Source organism: Pomacea canaliculata, linkage group LG1 (genome assembly GCF_003073045.1).
Source record: "Pomacea canaliculata isolate SZHN2017 linkage group LG1, ASM307304v1, whole genome shotgun sequence".
In the NCBI taxonomy this organism is placed as follows: Eukaryota; Metazoa; Mollusca; class Gastropoda; order Architaenioglossa; family Ampullariidae; genus Pomacea; species Pomacea canaliculata.
The window spans coordinates 22,031,372-22,058,377 of record NC_037590.1 but is presented as its reverse complement, the minus strand read 5'-3'; the positions used below and the strand labels follow the sequence as shown (position 1 = coordinate 22,058,377).

Here is a 27,006-nt window from a genome sequence, read left to right as displayed (position 1 = left end):
AAGTAACTGAAGAAAATTGAATACAACCGCGAATGATGGAAAAAAGAACCGCTACTCAGATAATCGCTTAGGGCGATAGTGGTAGTTTTGTCCCTTGACTTACGTGACCCAAACCACGAACTTCATAGACACGTCCGTGCCTAAGCCATGGCCATGACTTCCTCAACTATTTCATTGATATGATGTGCTGTAAACGTCATTCGAGAGGTACTTACTACGAATTATCACCTTTTCTTATTATAACTTTTTGTGATGAGTGTATTTCATCTTTTTATTCAACTCAGAATCAACCAAAAGGCGTGGTCACTCGGCCGGTGTAGCAAGATAGGATCTACCCAGAATCGAACTCCCAGGCGAGGTATGCGTCTTGTTGTAAGGACAGAACCGAACTCTCGACGAGAACCAATGGTCTTTGCATACTACAAAATTAAATTTAACAGTTGAGAAACACATAAAACTTTTAGGTTCAAATTATTACAGCTTGCAAACAGATGTGGATAGTGGATCTATTTTCCTTTGATATCACTGCGCGATTTGGTGTTTGATCGTCTGCTAAAGAGTAACTACAAGTCAAATTTAAATAAAAATAACACGAAAAAGCTAAACACATACAACTCACCCTTTAATTTTGGTTTTGATAAAAAGAATACCACGAAAATGTCTGCTAATCCATTCAGCAACACTAGAAAACCCAGCGTCTGCATACCTCGCTGGGAGTTCGATTCTAGGTAAGAGGTCCTCTTGCTAGCCGATACTAACTCGTAACTCGTCCGTGATTTAGGTCCGTGAGTTCACACGACACATGGACATTCAATCAATAGTAAACTTCCATGGCGATTTGTTTGCTTACGACGATTTATTTCCTGGATCAGTTTAATTCATTCTTAACTTCATTAAAAAAAAGTAACAGTATAAAGCCTTCATGATCGAAAGAATTTTTTTCCACAAAGTTTGATAAACTACCAATCCAGAAAGAAGACTGAAGTGATGAGAATCAACAACAAGCAGAAACTGCTGAAGAGGTGTTGTATGCTCCCCAAGAGTGGCAAGGACTAAACAAAGCTACTCCCTAAATCTGTATATGACATATATAGTTGTCTTCATAGGAAACCTGTTGTTAGATTCTTGGGAAGCTGTCATTTTTCAGCATAATATTTGTGTAGCTGTAACTATAGCTAATAATGAAACTAGCTATTTTTTTCTTTTTTTACAAATTTTAACTACAAAACTAAAAATAGATAGTGACTTGAAACCATGGTGTGAAGACCAGTTAAATGTCATTAAATACTAGTTAAATACAAGATAAAGAGGAAAAAGGAAACTTTCTCTACATCTGTTTATGTGTGTTTATTTACAGGAAGATGTCAGCCTTACCAAATTGAAATGAAAAATGGCAGAAAAGTAAGTGCTTAGAAAAGACATAAGCTGCTAGCCAGAACAGCAATCCACTACTCACTAAACTTGTTCAAGATATCAAAGAAAGGTATATAATGTGATCTAAAAATGGGGCACAAGGACAGCTCAACAGTGGTAGAGCTAGAAGTCATAGGGCAGGATATTGCTGGCCTTCAGACAATCCTCAAGGGCATTGCTGCTGCAGGATTCTATGGCATTTGCTCTGTGTCATCAGCATTTGTTACAAAGGCCTTGCTGGACACTATGAAGTTTGATTTTCCAGTCATGGTTATGGTTGTGCAGATGATTTTCACCATCATCATCCTGGAAGGGTTAAGATTTGCAGGCGTGATAGATCTTCCTCGGTATACCATCAAGCGTGGACTTTCTTTCCTTTGGCCTGCAGTTTTCTATGGACTAAATGCAGTCTTTTCATTGAGTGCTCTTGCCCACATGAATATCGCCATGTATGGAGTGTTGAAACGGTGTGTGCCAATCTCTACCATGGTTTTTTCTACATTCATTCTTAATCAGGGCTGCCCCTCACGTGTCATCATGCTCACTGTCTTCATGCTGAGTATGGGATGTGTCATTGCAGGTGAGTTGAAGAGATATTTCAAACAGTTCAATCATTAATTAAGAGCCTTATTTTTAAAGCTATGGATATTGCATTCTGTAGGCAGTATTATTATTATAAATATTATAAATACAGGGTGTCCAAAAAAGTTTCGCCCGATTTTATAAGATAAATGAATGTATGTTTTCAATGAATTTTATTGAATGATGAAAGAGAACTATGAGCACAATGATAACTATGAATGAACCAAACATGCAACAATGATCAATACGAAAGAAACAAAGATGCAACAATGATAAAATATTAATACTAACGGAATGGTTCAAATTGTTCTCCGTTGTACAAGAAACCAATCGTGATGCAACACTGCGACAAACCTTTTGGCAAAGTTCCAACATCGATTGTGGCAAATTTTTCGGTAATAACTCTGCAAATGTCAGAAAAATCTATATTCGTTATCAATATAAAATCAAGCAAAGTTTTTGGACACCCTGTATTATTTGTTCTTTGTATTGTTTAGATCACAGAGTTGATTGGCTTAAAATTAATTTTTTTCAAATGTTACTTTATTTGGCTGACCCTTTATACCTGTCCGTCCAATGTGAAATAGCTGTAAATGCAGAAGTATTTCTGCTCTTGGTTCTAGTCAGGTAACACATGAAGAGATGATTTGTCACTCTTTAGATGCCTTGTATTATTATAAAAAGCTTAATTATTCCTTAGCAAAAAACTTGAATTTTGTTTGTTTCTTTGTTCACTTATTTAAAGGGTGATGGAAAGGTAGTGAACTTTTTTTGACAGTCTTGATTGACTACATTTCAAGGAAATAGAAATAGCAGGAAAGAAGGGACAAGATACCTTAATGTACGTGTAGTTAAGTAATTGTAATTCGTATGTATGGTTATTTTGTAGCTGTAAATGAGTGGGAAGTCTATAAAAGCACTGTGAAACAAGAGACATTTAACATAATTTTTATCATTAGAAACAGCACAGGATCAAGAGAAATACCTAGAGCATGTCATTGGTAGCTCATAGTTATCATTCACTTTGTCCTGCCTATTTTTTTAAAAATAATGAAGCACATCAATGATAACAATATTTATTGCAATAAAAGACAAAACATTTATTAGACTACTGACTTAAATAGTTCATTTGAAGGACTGAGGATATCCAAACTTAAGTTACAATGTAAGGCCTCTGCATTTTGTGTGCCTTACATAAGAGTGCCTTGTATAAGCTGTGTAAAGAGTTCTTACAAACTAGAGGAAAATGGCCTCTCTTCACCCTCAGCATCCAGCATATTCAGGTGACAAATTAATTTTCAGGCAAATTGCTATGCATTGTATAATTTTGATTTTTTTTTTAAGAAGAATAAGATATGCAGAAAACAGATGAAGACAAAATTACTTTTGACAAGAGTTTTCTCTTGCTTAAGTATTTTTTTTTCTTGGTTGGTTTTATTTGCTTATTTATTCTGGTTTATCATCCAAATTCTTTTTGGCTATCTTTATTTGTCACTTAAAACTAAAAGGAAAAGAAATCTGAAAGCTACCAAATTTACCAAATGGTTTCAGATTTGAGTGTTATAATTTCACCAACAGCTCTGGGTTTTGTGTGTGTGTGTTTTTTTTAATGTAGAGCAAGTATTATATTCTGTCATTGCTTATCAGTGGGCTTTTGATAATTGTGCAGGATGGTATTTACTATAAAGTATAATTTATCTTTGGCCTAAAGGGTCTATTAGTATTAAATGTGATGTTCAATATGCAATTGTTAAACACCACATTTAAAAAAAAAAAACGTGTGTGGTGTTATTCATGCTACATTTTTAGTCTTCCTAGAGCTAGAATCACATGTTATCTAATTTCATTTTTCCTAGCTGCAATCTAAATATACAACCGACTCCTGTATAGGACACACACATAAATGCAGATGCTTGCCCCCTTTCTATAGTGTGTATACATTTGAACAGATGTAATATGGATGTGTACAGGTTTAATACTTTTTTAATAGCCTGTGTTAATGTTTCACGTAAAGTGATGTTCTCATGTCATTATTTGCAGACAAATCAATTTCCTTAAAAGGATTAATGTTTTTTGAATATTTTATTTGTCTTTGTAGGGATTGAAGCAGTGGCAGATCCATAGAGTTATGTAATTAAAACTTACAATGGCTTATGCATGGAAGAATCTTTACTTTTTTAAAACTTTTTTACAGGCTTTGGTGACCTGACCTTCAACTTCACTGCATACCTGTGTGGCATCATCAGTAATTTCACTCAAGCACTGTATCTGTTGTTGGTTCAGCGCCATGCCCAGCACCATAAGATGTCAACCACAGAGACCCTGCATCTCAACTGCCACAACTCTCTGCCTATTCTTCTGCTTTTGCTTTGGTTAATGGCGAGTTCAGCCATGTGAGAAACTATCCAGTAAATCAACATCCTATGTTTTTCCTAGTGTTTGGTACAACCATTGGTGTGGGTATATTGTTAAACTACTCCCTATTCCTGTGCACAGGACTGACCTCTGCACTGACCACCAGTGTGGTGGGAGGTCTCAAAGCCATGGTGCAGACACTTCTTGGACTTTTCACATTTGGAGGGGTCAGCCACAATGTGCCTACTTATGTTGGCATCTCTCTCAACTTGTTGGGTGGCATAGGCTACATTGCAGCCAAATATCAGGAGAACAGAACGGTGCATAAGGACTTACACAAGGTGATGTCTCTGCCTTCCTTCACTGCCAAGGGCTTTTTTAAGGGCAAAGGTCAGGAAGAGGCATCAGAAGACAATACATCTTGTTCACTAGAATCAAGGAATGGGGAGTGTGTCAAAGAGAGAGAGGTGATAAAGGCCATGAAATCTCATTCCATCACTGATTAAGGCCTGCCATAGGGAAAGCTGTTTGATTTTTTTTTTTGTTAAGTTCACAGCCTGCTTAAGATGTCATTACTTATGTGGGTATACAACACATTTTTAATGAATCTTGATGTAGAGCACACTTTGCATAAATTTGATCATTGCTGTGAGAGGAAAATGTTATTTCATTTCTAAAGATATACAGGTAGTCCTTGACTTACGACGTTGATCCGTTCTTACTCGGCGTCGTAAACCGAATTTCGATGTAAGTTGGATCATACGTTCATACAGTACTGTACCATAATAACAGCACAGTACTGCAAACACTTATAACCTATCCAAACACCTATCCTAACACAGTACCCTACATAATTATCAATTAACATAAGTACATTAAAATATTGTGCAGTACAGTACACTTTGTTATCACTGTCGCTTTCATAGGAGCAGGTCCTTTCACATGTTCAAGGATGCGATCTTTATCCTTGATAATCGTAGCAACAGTCGAACAACTAAGTCCTAATGACCTGCCAATTTCTGTTGCTGTTTCCCTCTTCTCAGATTGCCTTATGATATCCACTTTCACCTCCATGGTTGATGGCCTTCCTTTTCTTTGATGCACTGTTATCAGATGAGTCTACCTTTCGCTAAACCTAAAGTCGGAATGAGCGTCGTAACCACGAAACAACGTAACTCGAGACCGTCGTAACCCGAGGACTACCTGTATTGAGATACATGGTTAATGCCACCACCATTATTGTACATCAGAAAAGTACCAATATTTACATATGTTATCCGAATATTCGACTATACTGTTCACAATAATTGTCAAAATGTTAAATTTTTTGGTTTTTCTATTTGTGGTTTTTGTTTAGCTGTTGCTATTTAAGGAGCAGTTATTACTCCGAGTGTATATTTTGTGTTGATGACATAAATTGCATCAGGGAGTGTTTAATATGGTAAAGAATCACTAATATATTCTTGAGTAGGTATTTATATTGTCAAAGAGGTTTTTGTTGGCCTTAAAAGCTGTGAGCAGGTCAGTCTATGTGTGCCTGCTTGTGGCATTACTGTGTGATTACTGAACTGCAGACCTGTTGTGTTTAATAGTTTTTATGGACAGGCAAGGGGTTGAGCTGGTGATTATATTTGGGTTAAGATATTTCTTATTTATCATTGTGCTTCTTTTCAGTTAATTCTTCTCCATACCTTGGTACATTGAAATGGACCAATTCTCTTCTTTTGGAGAAGTTGGTCTATAAGGGCAGTGGTTCTCAAGTGTGGTCCATGGACCACTTGTGGGCCACATGCATAAGTCAGTAGTCCATGGCTGACAGTCATCATATGTCAGCACAGGGGTTTAAATTGCTTTCGTAAAGTGGTCCATGGTCTGAAATACTTTGAGAACCACTGCATTAGGGGATACATACATCTACTTTTGATTTGATTTGTTCTGATATTTTCTGGGGGCATCATGATGGTTCATACTCTGAGTGTTTGTAAGGCCTAAGAATTTTGTCCCCCAAACTCAGCCAGGCTGCAAAGTAGAAAGATAAAGTTCATGCTACATTTCTTTACTCAAGAAATTTATTATCAAAATATGTTCTATGGCTTCTGGTGGCCTGCAGTGATGATTAATTTTTTAAAGAATGTCTTGAACATCAGCCATTTTCAATGCCAAAGTATTTGTAGTAATGTTACCGACTGCTGTGCCACACTCTTTTATGTAAATTCAAAAAGAACTTGTACACTGTGTAGACATTTGCTGACTGCCATCATTTGAGAAAAAAATTGTGAATGCCACTAAAAGTGAATGCAATTATTGTCAGGGTCTTATCTTTCCTTATCAAGCATGACTAAGGAAAGCTCATTTTACACAATCAGCGCAGCAAATGAGACAGAAGAAGAAAGATTCATAACTCTTTTTATTCTTTCTTAATTGTGTAAGATTTTTTATGATGTTGGTTAGTACCTGTAACAGATTTTTCTACCAAGTATTTCCTGCCAATGAAATGTCTAATCATTGTAAAATATAATCTCGGTTGTGCTGCTGCCCAAATCATGTAACTTTCGTATTCTACGATTGTTACTCAAGCATCTATTTATTTTGGTTCTCTGCACAAGGTGTACGGTGGGCAAGCAATTAACTGTTCTTCTGTAAGAAATACAACACATGCAAGTGCTATGGCTAATTTCCCCTGCCCATAAAGATAAATTTCATGTATGTCTTTATTTTCAAAGTTCTTAAACAAACTTTACAGAAATCCCTTCATATATCTTTTTCAATGATTCAGAATTTGATTAACTTTATGAATGCAAGCTATTTTTCATGATAACATATCTGACGTATACAAATGGAGGAGTTTACTTGTAGCTCATGTTAAGTGTTAATATTACCATGACTGTGATTATAGATATGGAGATGAACTTATCATTTGTGGATTATAATCAAACAGTTTCAAGTTCTTAAGGTTGAAGCAGCATTGTCAGGGTTCATGTAAGCATGTGCTTTTCAGGTACCTAATATGCTTAGTTCAAAGAAACAAAATTTGGCCACAGGGTACAGACTTGGAAATTCATGCTGTAAAAATTATATTAACTTCAAACTTATGACAATATTTATAAGATACACTGATGACCTGAGTGATTTTTGCTTTCATCAAATCTTGCAACTTTTTATTATTCTGTTATTCAGATTGGGAAGCTGTGGTTGCTATTGGCGAGAAAACAAATCCTTCACACTGAAAGGTGCTTTATTCTTATGCTTAGAATTATTTAATTCTTTAATTAATCGTGAGGCCAGAATATCACTGCAAATTCCTAAGATAAAGTTTGGCTAGAAGAGTCTGAATCTCAGTGCACAGATCAGAGAACATATATCTTCAATAGATTTAAAAAGCTGGTATGGAAGTGACCAGCCCACCTAGAATCTATGACCTGTTTATTCCTTGTTACTCTTCGAGGAGCATAGGGCCGCAACACCACCTCGCTAACAGACCTGGTTTTGGGTTACTATGCTTAAAAATGACAACTTCCCAAGAATCTAACAACAGGTTTCCTATGAAGACAACTATGTCTTATACGGATTTAGGGAGTAGCTTTGTTTAGTCCTTGCCACTCCTTGAGGAGCATAGGGCTGCTGCAACACCTCTTCAGCAGATTTGGCTTTTGGCAGTCCCCCTCAGTTGGGCCCATGTGGTTCCAACATCCTTTGCCTCGCTCTCTATTGTTTTTTTCCAAGTCTGCTTTGGTCTCCCAACTCTCCTTTTCCCCTGAGGGTTGCAGTCAAGTTTCTGCTTGTTGATTCTCATCACTTCAGTCTTCTTTCTGTTGACCTTTAAGCCAGTCTTCTCTGCTTTCTGTTAGCTTACTCAGTTTGTTTGTTTGTGCATGTTGTTGCCGATGAGATAGGAGACTAATGTCATCTGCAAAGTCCAGGTTGTCTAGCTGTTTGGTGAAGGTTCACTGGATACTGGTGTTGTTGTCTTGGGTTGTTTTGCACGTAATCCAGTCTACGACCAGAATCTTTGAACTAGCTGGAGACATTTCTTGAAACAAATTTAAGTGTTGCCAAGCACATTCATAGTTTTAGCTTTCCTAAATACCATATATATCTGCAATGATGTAAACATGTCAAATCTCAAAGGATATTAATGTCGGCCAAAGAATATGACCAGTTTAACTTAAGAGAAGGCAATACAGACTGTTGTAAAATGTATGCTAGCTCCCTTCTTTTTCATCATTGTATAACTAATGATCAGAAACCATGTTTGTGTATTTTCAGCAGTTCATATTGATTAACATACTGATGGCTTTTGTGAACCAGTCATCAAAACAATTAGCATTTTTCAAATTTCTCACTGCAGAATAAATTCTCCCGGGTAATACTGGCAATATCAGAGAACTTGCTTTTACCATTTGTGCACATGCCTTTCTCTGCTGAGATCCACAGATGTTTCTAGTTCACAGTAAATACAAGAACTGGAAAAGACAAGTGCATTTTTTCTGCACCAAACTGTTCTGAAAACAACTAAAAAATCCAGGGAATTCGAAATACTGTTAGATCAAAATCTTTTCCCCCTAGCCAAAGACCGCAGAAAGCTAAACATGTGAGAGTTAATTGCAGAAGTTTGTCTTATTACAAAAATTGGTTAAAGTAAACAGTTTCTGGTTTGTCAAGAATATATGTAGACATATAGAAAGTTAGCTGTATCATCATGTGGGACTGTGTAGAACACAATTGTGATTAACATGTCAATATGCAGACAATTCAGAAACAAGTACAAGCTGTAATGGTTCTCACAAAATGGTCAAGATTCTGGTCTGGTAAGCAGGTCTCCTGTGAGTAGACGGTCAGTAATTGTAGACGGTAACTCTTTAAGTTAAGCCTTATAGCACGATGAGCCATGGTCATGGCTTTGCCAGGGAAGGCAATTTTCATTACCTTTATTACAAAGTTCAAGCTTTCTCCTTTCCAAAAACTGATTTTCTTGGGCTAATGTTTACTCAAGAGTAGCAATAATAAAAAACAAACATCATCCACTGTTGTCTTCAGTTATTAGCCAGTCTTTTGATACACTTTTATGCAATGCTAAGAACTACAATTTTACAGCTGGGTCACCACTTTGCTACACTTAAATGAGAACAAAAAAATTTGGTTTGGAAATTTCTCAACATCCTCCACATACACCCCATCCCTCCCTGTGAAAAATGCAAAATTTTGATGGCACATTAGGCAATGTCAATACAAAAACTTCAGAATAAAGCATAACCCTTTTGTGTCATCAGAATAGCTTCAGATCTAAGTTTTAAAGAGATCATACTGAGCCATTTATTCAATTGTCCATTTATTTAAAAATAAATCTATATTATGAAGTTACCTTTTTTTTTTGACCCCAGAACCTCCTATGTTTGTGCTTCCTTGGACCATTTTTTAGGTTTAAGAATTTTTCAGGCATAATCTAAAAAATGAGGGTATTTCTAATGAATAAAGGTTCATAAAGAAACTTAAATTTGTGATTTTCCTTTTTTTTTTAATAATTGGTATTACAGCATTTAAAAGCCATGAATCTTGCATCCTAAGCTGCTGTATGTATCCATAGTTTAGTAATTCTCGTCACATTTAAGTGGCATGTTTCTCCACTTCAGTATGCTGTCTCAGCTGTGCATCTCATTTTCCTTCACTTTTGTCCAGGGTTTCCCTGGTTAATATTAAAAATGCGAACAGAAATATATGCTAATCACAAAAATGTGTGTCAATCTCAGTATTAAGATACCAAGACAAATCCACTCAGGTACCATATGCCATACGATAAATAACTGTCAATAATACAAGTTCATTAGATATTGGTGGGTGCTGGAATCAAATACATTTACATTATTTAAGGGTAGATAATGGTCAAGTGCTGAGGTACCAGTGTATAAGATACGGCTTCATTTATTCCCAAGGGCAATTAAAAGCAACACTGTATGGAAGCATAACACCAATCAACAATAATACAACAGTCATATCCTAGACACCAAACAGACCCTCATGCAGTGATGATTCAGGCTTGCATATTTGTTCATTTGCAGTAGTGTTCAGAAGTCGTATGCAGGTACACAGAATTGGCGGCCTGATGGAAGTTGATGAAACTCAACAGGACATGCCTATCATCACATGGAATTGTGTCTGCCTGTTAAGAAACAGTTTTTGAAGGTCACTCTGGACTGTCCCAGTAACTCTGGAGCAGGTGTATACAACACAATTTAAGCTACTCTTTTAAACAGTTGTAAAAGCAGATAAGTGAGAAAGATAGCACTCTGTGGGATTTATAAAATACGTGAAGAAATTTCAGGGGAACTAAGAAAGATTTACACTTTTGGAAAAAGAAAAGACATTGTTGAGCCTTCTTCACAACATACTTTTAATGTTTGGCACATCATGGTTGGTATTCAGGTTAAGACTGAAATTACAGGGTCTTTAACATTTATCAACACAAAGGCCATGAGGATCTTCTTTTCCTCAATGTCTTCATACTTTGGTCGATGAAAGAATAAAATCAATCATATCCTGACAAATAATGCAAAATCAACCTCCCTAGCTTGAACCACATAAACTAGGTTATAGACAAATATCAATATCAGCTACCCTCAAGATCTAAATATTTCATGTTTGTATTTGAAGATACGAAAAATGTATTTAAAATACTTCTTCAAATAGGTCCATAGTCAAGAAGACTTGTTAGTGATGTCATCATTTTTCAAACATTTCGTTTATGTGTACACTACATAAGAAAGTTGCAGTCTATACACAACCTAGCTAGATAAAAAAAAAAAAAAAATCGGTTTCATACAGTCACTCTATTCAACTCTCAGACTGTTATTTCCCATAAGCCTACCATGGAGACACAGATCTCTTTACTTTTAACAGCTGATTTTCAAAAACAAATGACTACATGCACATCTACAAAAAAAGATTTTCAGTAGATGATTTTTTTCTTCCAACTCATGCAAGGTGAAGAGTAAAGGTGCAGTTAAAAGGCTAAAGCAACACTTCACAGACAAAAAAAAAAAAAGCATATGCATGCCTCTTTTTAAATGACTTTATTCACTTTTAGCCACACAGACGAACAATTATCTGTCATGTACCAGAGTCATAGCCTGAAGCCATATTTTTTTATTAACGCTGCATCGCCTTTCATTATGCTACAGATGTAGCACCACAAATTTCTTGAGTAATTGTACATATGTTGTCGAAGTCCCACTTTTTAAGGATCAGGACAATACAACTCCATGCAAGGCAGCAGGAAACAAGATCTCTATAATCTGCCTGTTATGTCACTGTTTGCACTTGACCCCAAACTGCAAAGAATACCAAATTAAATCACTTGTTCTGAAAATACATTCTAGATTTTTCCTTAGTTGCAAGATGAGTATTGATGAATACAATGTTCACCTTTAGAACAGAATATGTATAGCTCGAAGTTTTTCCAAGGTTTGAATTATTATTGATGCTCTCCCTTTTAATCCCGAGGGACTTTGTGCAAAATCTCGCCTTTGACTGTTACTAATACTGAATTTAATTTATGTGCATCATGCCAGACTTTAAAAAAGGGCTATCTGATATAAAACTAAACTCAGAGCTGATGGAACACAGTTGGCGTTTCAAGACTGGTGTCTTGTAAACAGAAATGGTTTCTCAGTTTGGGAAGTTTTGGGGAATTAGTATCTTGTATAAATAATACAACCAAATAATCTGTTTTTTAATCTGTTTAGCCTTTAAGAAGGGAAACCCTCCTGGACTATCACACTTCCATAAGAGAAGGCTTACCTTATCAACAGACTAACAGTTCAAATGTATATGGAATGCCAGCACTAACAGAAGTAAACTCATGGTCACAGGCAATGGCAAAGCAAAGATATCAACATTAACAGCATACAGACTGAAGAGATAAACAGCTTTAAATACACCAGAGCCACCATATCCAAAGAAGGCAGCTCCATGAAGATATCTGCATCAGGACTGTGACAGCAAAACTGGCCAGGGTCTGGTGCAGCCACATTAGGTTTAGCATAGTCAACAATCTCCTACAAGTACCCCAATACACTAAGCAGGCTGCTTACAGGATCTTGTATAGGTAAAACCACCAACTACTCTGTATGAAGCATGATCACCACACTCATGGGATCCCTGGAACGCCTGCTTGCAGCAGTCAGCTGGGACCCAGCATGACACACTGTCCTTTACAGTCCCTTGAAGGGTGGTCGACACTGTGAAGGCCAGAAGAAAAGTTGGCTTACTAACATGGAGTGGACTGGTCACTACTGCCGAAGACTGACATCCCTGGCAGGCTTTTGTTAGCTGTTGTGCCTATCCATGCGAGATCTCTAGACCAACTGGTACAAATGAAGGAAGACAGGAACTGAGATGAACAAGCTCAAGATTTAAATTTCCATTTTTCTTTCTTTCCATGATACTACTGTTGCTGGCAATGCGACTCATACTTTCACATCTGTCTGCAGTGTTGGCTCACATTAGTGCAATTACATGCTGGCAGTTATCTGCTGAACAAACAGGTTCTAACAAATGCAAAAGAAGAATCTGAGAAACAAGAGCAGCCTGCAGAATAGGAAAGGTAGAATTTCCTGTCTACCCTTTAACAGATCAATCTTACCACATGCTCTGAAACGTTTCTGTTTGAAAGATTGGTTTAGACAGAGTGAAACATGCATTTATTCAAGTTCTCAATATGCTAATTTCAAATGTTTTGAGAAAAGCCAAGGCAACATGTCTACACTCACATCTGATCAAAGTCAAGAGTTATACATCTCACAGTGTGCATACCACTCACCAAAGTGTACTCAAAGAAATTTAATTTTGGAATCTTCTTTACCTTACATTTTCATGATTGACATAAAATTCTCTCAATAAATCCCCAAAAAGAGGATCAGAGCTATTAAATCTATACACAATGTACAAAGAAAGTTCAAGAAATAGGACATAAAAAGTTTTCCTTAAAAGGTGAGAAGGTCGAGAAACCTATAAAACTTTCAAAACTGCGTCCTCGCCTAGGGAAGGAAAACTCCTCTCTAGGAGGCAATTAGAACTTACGCAACATCCTTTTCTGCCTTGTCTTGCTCACAATAAATACACCCCACACCCTATGATGCATGATTAAAAGTGTTAAAAATGCTTTGCTTTTGATCAAGTCTGTGATACTTTACCAATCCTTCTTTATGTTTTCAGTCCGAATAAAGAATTTAAAAAAAAATGACATCTCCTACAACTGGGAGCATGCATCTGGAGCTACAGTGTTGCGGCATTAACCTTATAGGGGTGGAGTCAACATGACATCAAGTCAGACACTCACACACTCATTTTGCAATTTGCAGTACTCTCAGCATGACAGTATGGACCATTCTGAATTGCACTAAGCAGGTCTTCATCATCTCCCAACCCAAGCACAAAGTGCTAATTCACAGAAAAAGTTTTCACACCAACATTCAGCTACCACAGCACACTACAGGCCAGTCCTTGCACAATTCGACCATGGTTGTAAAGCTGAGAAAACTAACACAAAGCAGTCTTCATCTGAGAGATCTTATAATCTTGTAGATAACAAAGGATAGGGCAGCAAAGGCAGCAGTTCCTAGTCCAATGTGTATATATATCTTGTTCTCATCTGTGTACAGGCTCCTGAGGTGTCTGCACACAAATAAATGTAAGAAACAATCATCAACATACCTCTGACAACATTCCTTACTTCCTTATAGCACCACCATTTAACAACAGCTCAGAATATGCTTTTGAATGTTCAAAGAACTACCAGAAAGCACAATTTCAAGACTGCTTTTTCCAAAAGGAGTTTAGATCTGAATAAGACATGCTTATCTAAGCTTACGTAACATGCTGGTTATGAAGCATACAAAAGACAGCTACTGACATTGTGCACAGAGTGATGAGAAAGCATTTTTCATACTTTTGTTTCATCTGTAACATGCAGCAACATAAATCATGCCTGCATGTGAAATCTATCCATGCTTTCATGTGAAATCTATGCATGCTTTCTGTGCAAGCTTATACACGACACAGACACTACCATCACCTTTAGGTATATACTGAGCAAAATCCCCTTTAAGCTCATTAATATAATGTCATGGTAGCAATGCAGATATGGAATAAAGTGTTAAATTATTAGCAAATCCTTAATATCTAAACAAAAACAACCCTTGTAACTAGCGGAAAAGAAAAAGCACCATAAAAACAAAACATTAGGTGTCAGCAATAAGGGTAATAATTATAATTAATCACTACTATAGTAATGAACCAAGAGTCAAATGAAATGGTCAGCATGCTGTTATCAGTTTAATGTACTACTGGATAGGGTGAGGTAAAATTAACCTTTCAAGTAATGCAAGCAAATCAAATGTGAATAAATCAAATAGGATACAACAAAATAAGTTTGAGGGAGAGGAGAAGGAAACTAGGCAGCAACAGAAGAAAGATTCACACCAAATAAAAACTGCCACCCTTTGAATGTATTTGACCAAAAGGCCAGGGTTTGCAGCAAATTGAGAAACTTCTGAGCAACTCCTGGCAGCTGTAACATGTAATATATATCCTGTTCTGTCCTTTGCAACTTTCCCACAAAATCAGTTCTTACAGCTACACAGCACAGGCATATATGTTCTGCTTCTCCTCACATCTTTCCAAAGTCCTAATCAGTTCATAAAATGTTCACTCACATGAGTATGAGTAATGGGTTTGGAACTGTAATTATGGTAAGTTCTTTCTGCACGCTTGCAAAACTATTTCCACACAGAAATTATTCTGTTTGCTGGGGATTAAGTGTACAATAGTGTCCTCATTCCCCATAGCACAGAATATTAACAGCACTTAATCTTAAATCTTCTGCCTGGACTCTTGTCTATGAAGTGTTAACAGCCTGTGGAAGGTATAACTATGAATTTATGGATTTCCTCTCCATCCACAGTAATGCTGATTATTAGTTTGAATAATGCCAGGTACGTGGATAAGGGTTTTGTTATTTTAATGATAAGCATAATTCAGTAAATTTGTATGATAATTAAAGAATTTTGTTGAGTACAAAACTACACAAAGCAAATTATATTGTCATTCCAGATTCATTCATAAACACATTTCTTGCACAGGCAAATTACATCACAAGCATCTATTACAGGTATGCACAAACTAGTTTTATAATTCTAGGGCAGGGTTTACAAATGTAAAGAAAATGCAAAACTTGCTGACAATACTCATGTTGAAACACAGACCATGAACTGATTAGAACTACAGGAAAAAAAAAAAAAAAAAAAAAATGACTGAAGACGAGAAATTTCACAACAGAAGTATTTGCATTAAGTTAAAATAAAACAACAGATTGATAAATAAATGAAATATAAATTATAAAAAAAAAAATATAATAAAAGGTACATAAACAGTTTCAATGAATAAGTTGTGACATAAGACATGCTTTGGTCATCAAGGACAATATCTGGAACATGCACAACCTTATTCTCTCCTCCAGCCATAATGGACGCTGGTGCACCAGCAACATGTGAACCAATCGTTTGAGGTTGCTGAAACAAGAGGAAGATGGAGGAATGTCAGACCGACGACAGGCTCCAGTCAGGGATGCTACGGACACTGCCTTTGAGAGAACTGATACTCCATGTGAAAAGACTTTAATTTCCTGTTTACATTACTTTTTCCTGTCTTATTCTTCCAAAGGCAAAAACTTTGCAACAAGAAATGTTGTTGCAAATAGGTCAGACTCCACAATCGCTCAAGATGATAAGCAGAAATGGCCAGCAACTGATGATATGTGCTTTGCATAGTAATTCATCTGCACAAGTAGATGTGTGTGTGTGCATGTACAAACATGAAATGACCAGTCACATGATGCAGCAAGTCTCTTCAAAGATAATTGTAAAAATATTCAGAACAAAATGACAAGGTGAATTATTTACATTTTTTACCTCTCTAATTACTCTAAAATCACAAGTTCATCATGGTGTAACGTGATTTTAGCTTCAGATGATCAAAATAAAGAAGAATGATTTCAATATTGTAGTACCATAAAACTACACCTGTGAATATAACACATGGCTGCTTTATAACAGTCACCGCAAGCCCTGCGCCTCAGCATCTACATTTTGTATCTCTAAAGAAGCAGAAAACCTTGGCCCCAGTTGGACTACAAGTAAGAAGAGAATTAACTGCTGCATGATTTCTCAACCTTATTAATCACTACATCATGCATAAAGATATGCTTCTGAGTGACTTTTCTTAAAAAATGAGCTGAGCATTCAAGCCTGTAGCAAAGTCTTGGGATGCGGTGGGAGTAATATTGCATTTCCTTTAGTATTCAATAGTACAACCCTAACCCACTTTACACATCTGAATTACAACAAATGTTGAAATGCTTAAATATAAAAATTTTTTCCAAAGGATCAGAAGTCTGAAATACATTATGCTCAAGGCATTACAAAATCTTTGCAGCAGTTAACCAAAACCTTTGTGACAAACCAGACATAGATATGATCTTATCAACAGACACTGACATGCTTGGAAACATGAAGCCATGTCCCCATACCACAAAAGTATTTCAGCCTGCAGCAGACAGTGGGTGCTAATTATGTGATTACCTTGGTTTTCAGTTTTGCAATTTTTTTTCCTTTTCATGGAGTAACTTATTTGCAGCATTAAACTACAAATATGCTGGATATATGCTTAAAAAAACTTTAATGTGAAATTTTTGCTCTTCAGAGCCAGTAATTTTCGGAGCAATTCTGAGTTCAAGAGAATAAAATGGTGATGAAAGATGTAAAACAAAAGGAAATAAAAATTAACTAATGCAAAAGAAGCTGTGAATTACAAGGGAGTCATGGGAAGCAAAAAAAAAAAATGCAGGGTGTCCTTCAAGTATTTTTTTTTTACTCACGGATAGGCAGCCATTGTGGCAAGTTTGACATACACATCCCAGTTTAGTGTGTCCATGCAAGTGAAGTGTTGCGGTGGAGGCAAACGGTAGCGTTGACAGAACTGAGTAGGTGTAAAGTCATAACTCTGCCTCACTTCTGGATGTTCTGCCTTGCATGCCACAACCAGTGTGGGAATCTTGCTGTCAATGAAGTGTTTCTGTGGACACAACACAGTTATATTTCTTCCCCAACACGCCTCTTTTTAGTACAGAACCCTTATTTACCCAATATTTCTCCTTTACATTATTCACATAATCTACTCACATATTATTCTTCTCCATACATTACACATGAGTATCTGCAATATACTTGAAAGCGGTACTGATTCTACTTGAAAAATATTTTCAAGTGACAACAAAAATTAGTCTCCTAGAAGTTTGTTTAGCTTGAAATGCTCACCAGGTACATTCGAGCACAGAACTCAAAAGTGCGTGGGTTGGTTACATCATACAGAAGGCAGGCAACATCACAGTCAAGCTCTGTGGGCGTCAGCATTTCACTCATTGTCACATCCACCTCATGCAACTTGAAACATAAATTTTCATCACTTATTCTCTCTACTCAAAACCTAATCTAACCAAGACACTTTTGATGGTTCAAATAATGAAAACTTGCTTTTCTGAGAACAGAAAATTTAAAACATTTTTATAACCCTCCTGCCCACAATACTGTAACAACATAAACGATAAAATCTGATTTTTTGAAACAGCTAAACATACCAGTAACTACCTCTAAAAACCATGAAAGAGTACATCTTAGTCATCAAACCATAATTGTCACAAAGAAAATGACCACAAGCTCCATCATTCTCACTACTACCATGTGACAGAGTGGCAATATCATACCAGAAGGTATTTTTCCTGACCATAAACTTGTACTGTGTTTATGGTGAAATTGGAAAGGTGCTGTTTGTTTAGCGTGGCCACATAACGGAGATTTCTTCGCAGCAACCCTTGCAAAAATGAAGTCTGCAAAACCATATCAGCAGTCATAATATTGTGTTCCTGCTTCTTGCTGAATTCATAATAAACATTTCCTTTGCTCATTTATTTTATTCATTTTCGTGCTGAAAAATGCTACTTAAAATCAGTTATCGTTTCAGTGAATAATACCCCAATCTAGTAGCAAGAACAAGGGCAGAAAATCTGCAATCACCTTGCCTACATGTTTTGCACCCAACACATGACATCGGAAGACATTTCGGGTGGTCTGGCGTTTCTCCAAATCCAGCTTTTTGTCACGAGTGACTGAAAATATCCAAACAACATTAAATGCTTAGAAATCCCTATTCATTACCACTAAGAATTTAACATAAGAATGATGATAATAAACAAGCAAACAAACAATATTTTTAAACACATTGAAATACTCTAAAAAAAATGTTATTTGCCTTTTATTTACAGCAAATAACAACAAACTCATTTTTTAGGAGACTGCATTCAATAGTCTGTCTTTGAGAAATTCATTTTCTGGAGGCAGACCTGCCTTTTGGCATGAAGATCTCTACAAGGCAGATAATTACCATGCACTGCAGACAGTTGGCTGTCATGGTGGTAGTGATAGCCCAGATATGCTAGGAACTCCATTGTACGTGGCACATCCAGCAGTGTGGTTAGACTAAAAGACAAAAAAAGAAAGACATGTCATAAACGTCAACATCAATTAATATGCTTTCTATCCTTTCCACACAGAGGTTTACTCAAATGTTTCACAATTTAAACACAACATTTTGTATCTGCTTTGTACTCAGAAAATGGGAACTGCAAATTGTTGCAAATTTTGAATTTATACGTAGTAGTGTAAGCTGATTTAGACCAGCGAGTCTCAATTAGACTGGACGAAAGGTACTGCTGACAACAAATTTTATGCCATAAATGAATAGTATTTACAGATATGCTTACAGCGTGTGACAGGTCTGAACAGTTTCTGCCTCTTGGGTCCTAACAAAGAGGAAGAGTGCAGCGGAGGTGGTGGGGGAAAAAAGGAAGGAAGAAAAAAAAAAAAAAAGGGAAAGAAAACAGTGTCTAGGTAATGGTTTTGGATATGGCAAAAAAATCTTTCTGGCAATCTGTATCATTCTGAGCTAGTTAAAATAGCCATTACTCACGTCCACTGTGCCAAATAGCCATTCAAACTAATCCAGCCATAAGGGTTGGTAGCTACAGTGTTGTTGACATCAGGACCCCAAGGCATGAAGGGGCAAGTGCTAAACAAGTTCTGCATTTCTTCAGGTGACAGGCAGCTGTCCCTATCCTGTGTTGAAAACAGAGGTACAGCATATTTCCTAGCTTGTTTTTTTTTTTTTTTTTGTCAAACTATGTCTTTTTTTTAGGGTGACTCAGGGTTGACATACTTAAGGCTAAAACAGCTGTGTCCTTAAGGTGACGTTTCTGTACATTAGACACTTATCTCTTGTTTATAAGATCACACCCTTATTACACAATGAAACTTTCCATCTGGCTTTACTAACTTTCTGAAAAGATTTATGTTATGTGCATTCAATGTGTGTGCTCGATAAGTTGACAACATTCAATTTCTATTTAGTGCTTTTGTGCAGTGTCTACAGTTCTTCACCCTACAGAGTAGTGGCAATCATTTGTGTCATTTCTATGATGTAAAATTGAAATCACTTTAGTTATCAAGACACATAGCATAAGGACTTTATACAGTAAAGGGAACTCAGCAATAAAATGTTGAGAAATCTTCCATTTTTTTCCTTTTTCAAGATGTTATAAAGGAAGTAAAGTGACAAATAAAAGATCTACCTCATCATATTTTTCGAAAAGAGACACAAGGAACTGATAGCCCTGATGAGTCAACTCAGTGGTACATCCAGGTCCAACCTGTATTCTGAAATACATGCAACGAAATGTGCCCAGTCAGCAAAAGTAACATCATCACTTATTAGCTTATCAAAAATTTATCAGCATCACTATGACAAAAACAAATACTTCCTTGGACAGGCAATAATGTTCAATTTGATACAAAAGCACAGCAAGTAAGAAAGTAAGAGCAATACTTGTGTGATGCTGGATGGTGAAGAATAATGGAGAACAAAGGAAGCATTGCTGCAAATCATACCTAGGAGCAATAAATTCATTTGTGAGCTGGAGATTGTCATCATAGCCAAATTTTCTGAGCACTGTCCATGTCGTCTCATGTCGTCCTTTCTGGATGAACAATGTATGTAGGAAAAGAAAACCTATTCAAAATAAAAACAAAACAAAGAAAAATTTGATATTTCCTTTTTCTGGCTGAATAAGTTTGTCATTCAGGTCTGAAATTGCAGAATCCATAACGACCTATTTGAACAAGGAATTTTTGTAAATTAACCTGGCTCTCTTATTGCAAACAGCAGTTATAGAGATCATTAATGGAATAATAATAATAGATTGAATGACCAAACAAATTTCTCACAACTGAGAACCAATAATGAATAACTTCCCAGGTTACATCCTATTTTTGGATGAGAAAAACATATATATTCCAAATGTATGAAGCTTCACATTGGAAAAGTGACTGATGAAACTTTAAGGAGCATATGGTACCATTTTATGACAGCAAAGCGCTGAGCTCTGCAAATCATCAAAAGAAAATATCTGATTTCAAAGAATGTAATCAAGTCTAATATTATGCCTACCTTTAATAGAAATAGCATTATCTATGATGCCATCGGTTGTGTGCCTGCTCACAATTGCTTTCACATCTTCTAATGCTTGAGGATGCAGAGGTGCATTAAAACATTTTTGCTGTTAAAAAAAATATATAAAATTGGTGAATAAAACAGAATTAATCTTGACTACCACTATACACAAAGCCAATGCTTTTCTACTTAAGCATAACAGATTTAAAGTTGTGAATTTTTATTGTCGCAGCTAAGTCACTAAATTGGAAAAAAACAGAAAAATAAAGGATAAAGAATCTTTACCTGAAAGAGGTTGACTTCAGTATCATTTAGCAGTGAATCGTTGTCAAGATCACAGATCTGTCAAAAGCAGATTTACAAAATTCTTGTTCACATACACTGATGCACAAAGAACCAAAACACAGAATATACAAAAATGACTCGTACACTATCTGAATCATTTACATGCAAATGTTTATAAAAGCATACGATGGGTTAAAAAAAACCCACATTTGATGTAAGTGATATGAATGTAATGCTTACCTTAAAAATTCGTGTTAGTGCTTTTTTTGCAGCAAGTGTTAACTAAAAGACAGAAAAAATGCAATATATATCCACTTATCTTCTACTTAACAAAAGTAAAACTTTTAACCACGTTTTGAAATTTAAGGTAAAAGAAACAAATGTGTTCACAAGAAATTTCTTCAAGGATATTCAGAAAGTGCCTTTTAAATTTGTGAACAAACCATTACTTAAAATGCTACAAAAATTAATACAATTTAAGATTAACATTAGAAATGTTGAATCCTCTTGCTAGCAAGTTTCTTAAAAAAATATAAATCCAAAATATTAAACGATCTGACATGGCACAATGCATCTAAGACCCAATAAAAATCTAAGAAACATAATGATTCCTTTACAGCATGGCAAAAATATATTTCCACAGGCTTTAAAAAACACATTAAAATATACCTCTTTTTCTTCAGGATTATATACAGGAGCTGTTGGATGCAGGACAGCTTTTTGTGCATAATAAAACACCTCACTAATGTTCTTTAGACTCCGAGCAGAGCACTGAAAAATATCAAATTCAGAAACAAAGACTTTAAAATTCTCAGTCAATATCTCAAGTGCTATTCTGTGATACATATTTTTCGGAAGTATCATTTCCTTTTCAGCTTATGTCTAAAATAAAAAAATCTTACTAGCATTAGAACTTCTAGTTACAGCATGCATGGAGGTACACAGCATGACTAAATATACACGGAGTCCCTTGTTTAGTAATACTCAGAAATACTGACAAAATGTGCATGTCTGATTTATGACAGCTGTTGTACCACAGTGATTTTTTTAAAAATAAATTGTTCCTGCTTAGTAAAATGACTTCATCCCTACCTCCACGCAGGTTTCCACCTCTGAAAAATCATTCATAATCGGCAAAATACTCTGAAACAAACGCATGAAATGAAAATGTTTGCATCTTAACAAGAAAAAATAATCTACAGGTAGCAAAATGTAAATTTCAGCAATCTATATAATTTGAACACACCCCTTCTGTTCTGGAGATACGTCTGCAAACATCACCATACACAGAAAGAAGTCTACAACATATCAGGATTTTAATTAGACAGTTTGACATTGCGAAGACAGCTGAGACCAAGTCAGTTAGACATATCTGTGTACTAACATAATAAAATGATTTTGACCTCTTTCTGGACATGGTGATGTTTGTGGGCAGATATCTCAAGAAAGAAAGGAATGTACTCACTCAGTTTTGAGTAAATAGTTCCTGCACCGCCCTCTACCTAATATCAGAAAAAAAAATTCCACCCCACTAGTCCTTTAAGTGTAAAATGACATTGACAATTCAACACCATACAACAGGAAAAAAAAACCCAACAAACAAAACAAACAAACAAAAAAAAAAACCAACAACAACAAAAACAGCAGCATTTTGTACAAATTTCCATGAGAAACCTCTTAAGAGATACTAGAAATAATCTTGACTTTTTAAAGCTATCATTTTAAATTTCAGGCTTTTTCTTGTGTGAAAAAGTCTTAAATTACATGAAAGTGCCCATAAACTTCAACATAGGTGGTTTCTAGTCTTGCAACAAATCCTTTTACTGTGCAAAACAAAGCAACTTTAAATCTTAAAGTCACAGCAAAAAACCTAAACAGTTTCCATATAGACCATACTTACATACCTACTTTTTTTTAAATTCTTACTTCAAGAGTGGGATAGTCTGCCAAGTCCACTTTATTTCCCACAAGAATGATAGGCGTGCGATGCTCATCACCCAGTGAGTTTCGAACCAAAGGTAACCAATATGTAGTCAGCTGTAAATGAAAGTACAAGCTTTTAAGTACACTGACAGTTCTTTCCATTATAAAACAATTTACCTCCTTATATTAGTAGATTATTATGATCATTAAATATCATCTTCCATGGGATTCATCCACAAACACATCTGTGAAGACTGTTACATTCATTATAAAGCAATGACCCTGTAAGGCAGGTTATTACAGTCATTTAATGTAATACCCTTCACTGTTCTCATCCACTAACAATACACAAGTAAACACTAGCACTATTCCCATCCATTAACAATATATGCATGGCTTCTGCTAAGGCTAAATTCTTTGGGGTCCCAGGGACCCCTTCTTCAGATTTTTAAGGAATCCCTGTTCTTCGCCCAAATTTGAAGGGGACCCCATTGACGAAACTGAAGGGGTCCTCCGAACTTTTAATGCATACTGTACGCAATTTTTTGCGTAAGCAGAAGCCCTGATATATGTATAAATAAAGATGACTGGCAGACATTATCAGAGATAATGCCAATAAAATTTTACTTTTATAAATTATGATGCCAAAATTAATAAATAAAATAAATCTATATACAAACTTACTCTTTGTATGGAATCTTCATCCACCACAGAATATACAACACAGATGACACTGGCCTAAGACAAAGAAGGCAATGATCACATCCCATGATAATTATCAACCATGATATCACTACTAAGAAAAAAAAGTAGATAGTGATGATGAGCATTATATTACAAATTATTTCTATGGACAATGCAATGGAAAACAAAATTACACAAATACACAAATTCATTTTATTTTATCCCTTTTCTAATTTTGGGTAGTACCACTGATCAAGGTCACAATTACGAATGGTATGACCATAAGCTATTATTGCAACACAGAAGGTATGAAACGCTTTTATCTAGGCATACCTTTGCAATTTCTTCTTCAAGAACAGAATCCTCTTGCTCTCTTGCTGTAAATAAGCAAATAAAATTGTGTTTACTGTTTTTGGGAGACTTAACAGAAAAAAAAATTAGTATTAAGAGACCATGCTGCAATATACATGGCTTATGAAGCAAAATTTAAATGAAATAAAAATTTCTTCTGCACAATATCTTCTAATGCAGCACCTTGCAATGAACTTTATTCTTACTTTTATTTCTGACTTTTACTTTTAACTAGAGCACCTTCCCATGTTCAAATAGTCCACTGGGACAAATAAAGTTGATCATTGTCATTGTTATTATGTATCTGGATTAGCAAAACTTATAATGTTGCAAATGTTTTTTTTTCTTCAGCACTAAGAAAATACAAATGTTTACTATTGGGATTTAAAGAAAATGCAAAGATATTATATATCTATAAAAAAGGTATAAACAGGTACCAGAGTAGTCAACAATATGTGTTGGGACATGTTCTGGAGTAACATCAGCTGGGATGGTAATCTCCTCGGCTTTCGCAGGAACCTGACATATCCAATTTTAAAACACTTTCTCAAAAACATGGTAAAGCTTTTAAAAACTTTTAAATGCTAACAATAATAACAACAGTAAGCTTGTTCATGCAAAGCATGTTAGTAAAACCATTAAAAAAATATACAGAATCTTTGCACATAATTGTGCAACGGCATTTGTACGCTGTCCACATGACAAGATTCTGCAAATACATTACAGTGCCATATGATACTATTGACAATGCCAACTGAATCAAATACATCAAAGAAATATGACTTCAAAACAAGTAAAACTATGCAACAACTTGCTTTTTTTCAAATTCTAATAATACCCAGTCTACTTAATAGAACTTCTTTAACTACAATAATATTGAATTTGACAGTTTCATTGTTTTTTACCAAATGATACTGATACCACTAAGGCTATCGGGTACAACACAGAATAAAACAAATTTATAACTCAGGGTATATAATGCAATGACCCGTCTGCCAGAATGGTGGAAAGTGGACAGTTAGACATCTTCTGCAAATATAGCTCAGGTACAACTCTAGTATTCAGTTTACAAAAAAAAACCCAACTAAACTGATTTTGCTGTAAGTCGGAACATATGTATATACTATACGTAAAACATACTGTAAGCACTTATCCTATCCTAACACAGTAATTATAAAAAAAACACGAGCTGCGTAACCTTGTATTCTTCACCACACAAACCAAACACGAAGTTCTCAAAACCACTTAAGTCGAAACAAGGTTATATACAGTAAATGGGAGATGTGTAGTAACCATGAAACATCGTAACTCGGGTCTGACGTAACCCAAGGACCGCCTGTAGCTGAAATTGCACTATGTAAACTACAGAAGACCAATAAAGATACAAGGAACAGTTGTCCATACCTCTTCTGCAAATTCTTCACTCACAAGTGAGAGGATCAAGGATGTTTTCCCAACAGAAGCTGAAATAAGAAGTGAAAAAAGCAAAACATACACACCTGAATAACGAACATGAATCTGAAAAAGAGATACTGACAAAGACAGACACAGAAAAAAAAGAGAAAGCAAGAGAGATTGAGAGAGAGGGATGTGTGTGTGAGAAAGAGTTTCTCAGTTACAATGATTTCTTAAAGAATTTTAAATAAACCTCATTACAAACTGTCAAGATCTCCAAGGAAAACAGTAACTTTTCACTTAAAAATGTACACGGAAACTTTCAAAATCATTAAACAGCAAATACTAAGTAATGAAAAGCAAAACAGATGTAAAGATCACTGTCATTACACCAACTGAAATGTGTGATCATACATAACTATGTTTCTTTAGATGCATCACGTATTTTACACCCGCTAAGATTTGCTCAAGTTTGAAACGACCAAATGCACGTTACTATTTGTATTCTTAAAGGATGACCAAAAGCGGTGGCTTACCGTCTCCGACGAGAAGAATTCTAACGTCCTTCTTCATCGTTCCCATCATTACTGAAAGAATGCAGCTTATGCAGTAGTTGCACGCTCTCAAGGACAAACGTCGGCGAATTGTTCTTTCATTCGTATTGTAAATACTTCACAAAGTTTTTGCAACGTTTATCATAAATAAATATAAAAACTGCGTCCATTGCCTCTTAAACAACACGAATAACACATAGAGACAACGCAAGAAACAGATTTCCGATTTCTTTTGCGTTTAACTCCACTTCGAAGAAGAAACCGCGTGAAACACACCCTTGATACTACTCTGACTCTTCTTCCTTCTGACAGGCAGTCTATTCCTTTCACTGCATTTTCCCGAGCAACTGCAATTTTGCTGTTTCTTTGCGTGCTTTCGGCGATGGTTCCATACAAAACCCAAGACAATCGCTTTGAAAATTCAATTTCTATTATGTCTGTGGGTATGTTCCAGTCTGACCTACATCAACTTCCGGTTATTGCGCTTATGCTGCATCCGATTTCCGCTTCCTCTTTCAAGCAGACGACGCTTACTGATTTGTTGCTGGGCGATTCACAAAATCTATCATAGCGTCAAAAGAAGCCTTTTGGTTTTGTTTTTTTTTTAATTTTATATCAGCATTATTTCAACAGTGGTCTGTGCTGTCACCTACTTTTTTTCGCAAGCCTGTGTTTCAGATTAATGTTAATAGTTGCTGCTTTATTCCATTCCCTCTCAAAACAATTATGTTTATAACAAAATGACAGAAGAGAAAGAAACTCGCTCACTCCTTAATCCCTAAAATCCATCTAAGTGCCCAGCAATTATCAGAAGTCCAAAGATGTAAAATTCTAGGTGTTAAAGATCCAGCTT

The 27,006-nt window shown here is 35.8% G+C and overlaps 2 protein-coding genes across 3 annotated transcripts; one reads left to right on the top strand and one right to left on the bottom strand.

Annotated features, from left to right (window-relative positions):
• Positions 1–1,035: 1,035 nt before the first annotated feature.
• On the top strand, positions 1,036–5,127 carry LOC112573677 (UDP-galactose/UDP-glucose transporter 7-like). Its single transcript, XM_025254250.1, is given in 4 exon segments — positions 1,036–1,077; positions 1,358–1,993; positions 4,190–4,357; positions 4,360–5,127. Coding segments are annotated over 3 exon segments (1,155 nt in total). The 5' UTR covers positions 1,036–1,077; positions 1,358–1,503; the 3' UTR covers positions 4,857–5,127.
• Positions 5,128–11,398: 6,271 nt separating this feature from the next.
• Positions 11,399–26,652, bottom strand: LOC112557411 (mitochondrial Rho GTPase 1-like). 2 transcript variants are annotated; one of them, XM_025227238.1, is made up of 21 exons: positions 26,136–26,652; positions 25,609–25,667; positions 24,642–24,723; positions 24,187–24,230; positions 23,854–23,907; positions 23,173–23,283; positions 22,339–22,389; positions 21,916–22,017; positions 21,487–21,528; positions 21,247–21,303; positions 20,959–21,067; positions 20,400–20,520; positions 20,084–20,168; positions 19,426–19,571; positions 18,841–18,935; positions 18,474–18,565; positions 18,164–18,286; positions 17,718–17,843; positions 17,279–17,475; positions 15,846–15,914; positions 11,399–14,019 (listed from the first exon to the last, which is right to left on the bottom strand). In XM_025227238.1, exons 1-21 carry the CDS (start codon positions 26,182–26,184, stop codon positions 13,902–13,904), a joined length of 1,932 nt encoding a protein of 643 aa, XP_025083023.1. In that variant the 5' UTR covers positions 26,185–26,652; the 3' UTR covers positions 11,399–13,901. The 2 variants fall into 2 exon arrangements, with proteins under 2 accessions (XP_025083023.1, XP_025083031.1); XM_025227246.1 differs by lacking the exon at positions 15,846–15,914.
• Between the last annotated feature and the right edge of the window lie 354 nt (positions 26,653–27,006).

Coding starts and splice junctions, on each gene's coding strand:
- LOC112557411 (XM_025227238.1), bottom strand. CDS start 26,184: ATGATGGGAACGATGAAGAAGGACGTTAGAATTCTTCTCGTCGGAGAC. Junction 22,390..23,172: donor CAGACTATCCCACTCTTGAA/GTAAGAATTTAA, acceptor CGTTTGTTTCAG/AGTATTTTGCCGATTATGAA. Junction 21,529..21,915: donor ATAATCCTGAAGAAAAAGAG/GTATATTTTAAT, acceptor TCTGTCTTTTAG/TTAACACTTGCTGCAAAAAA.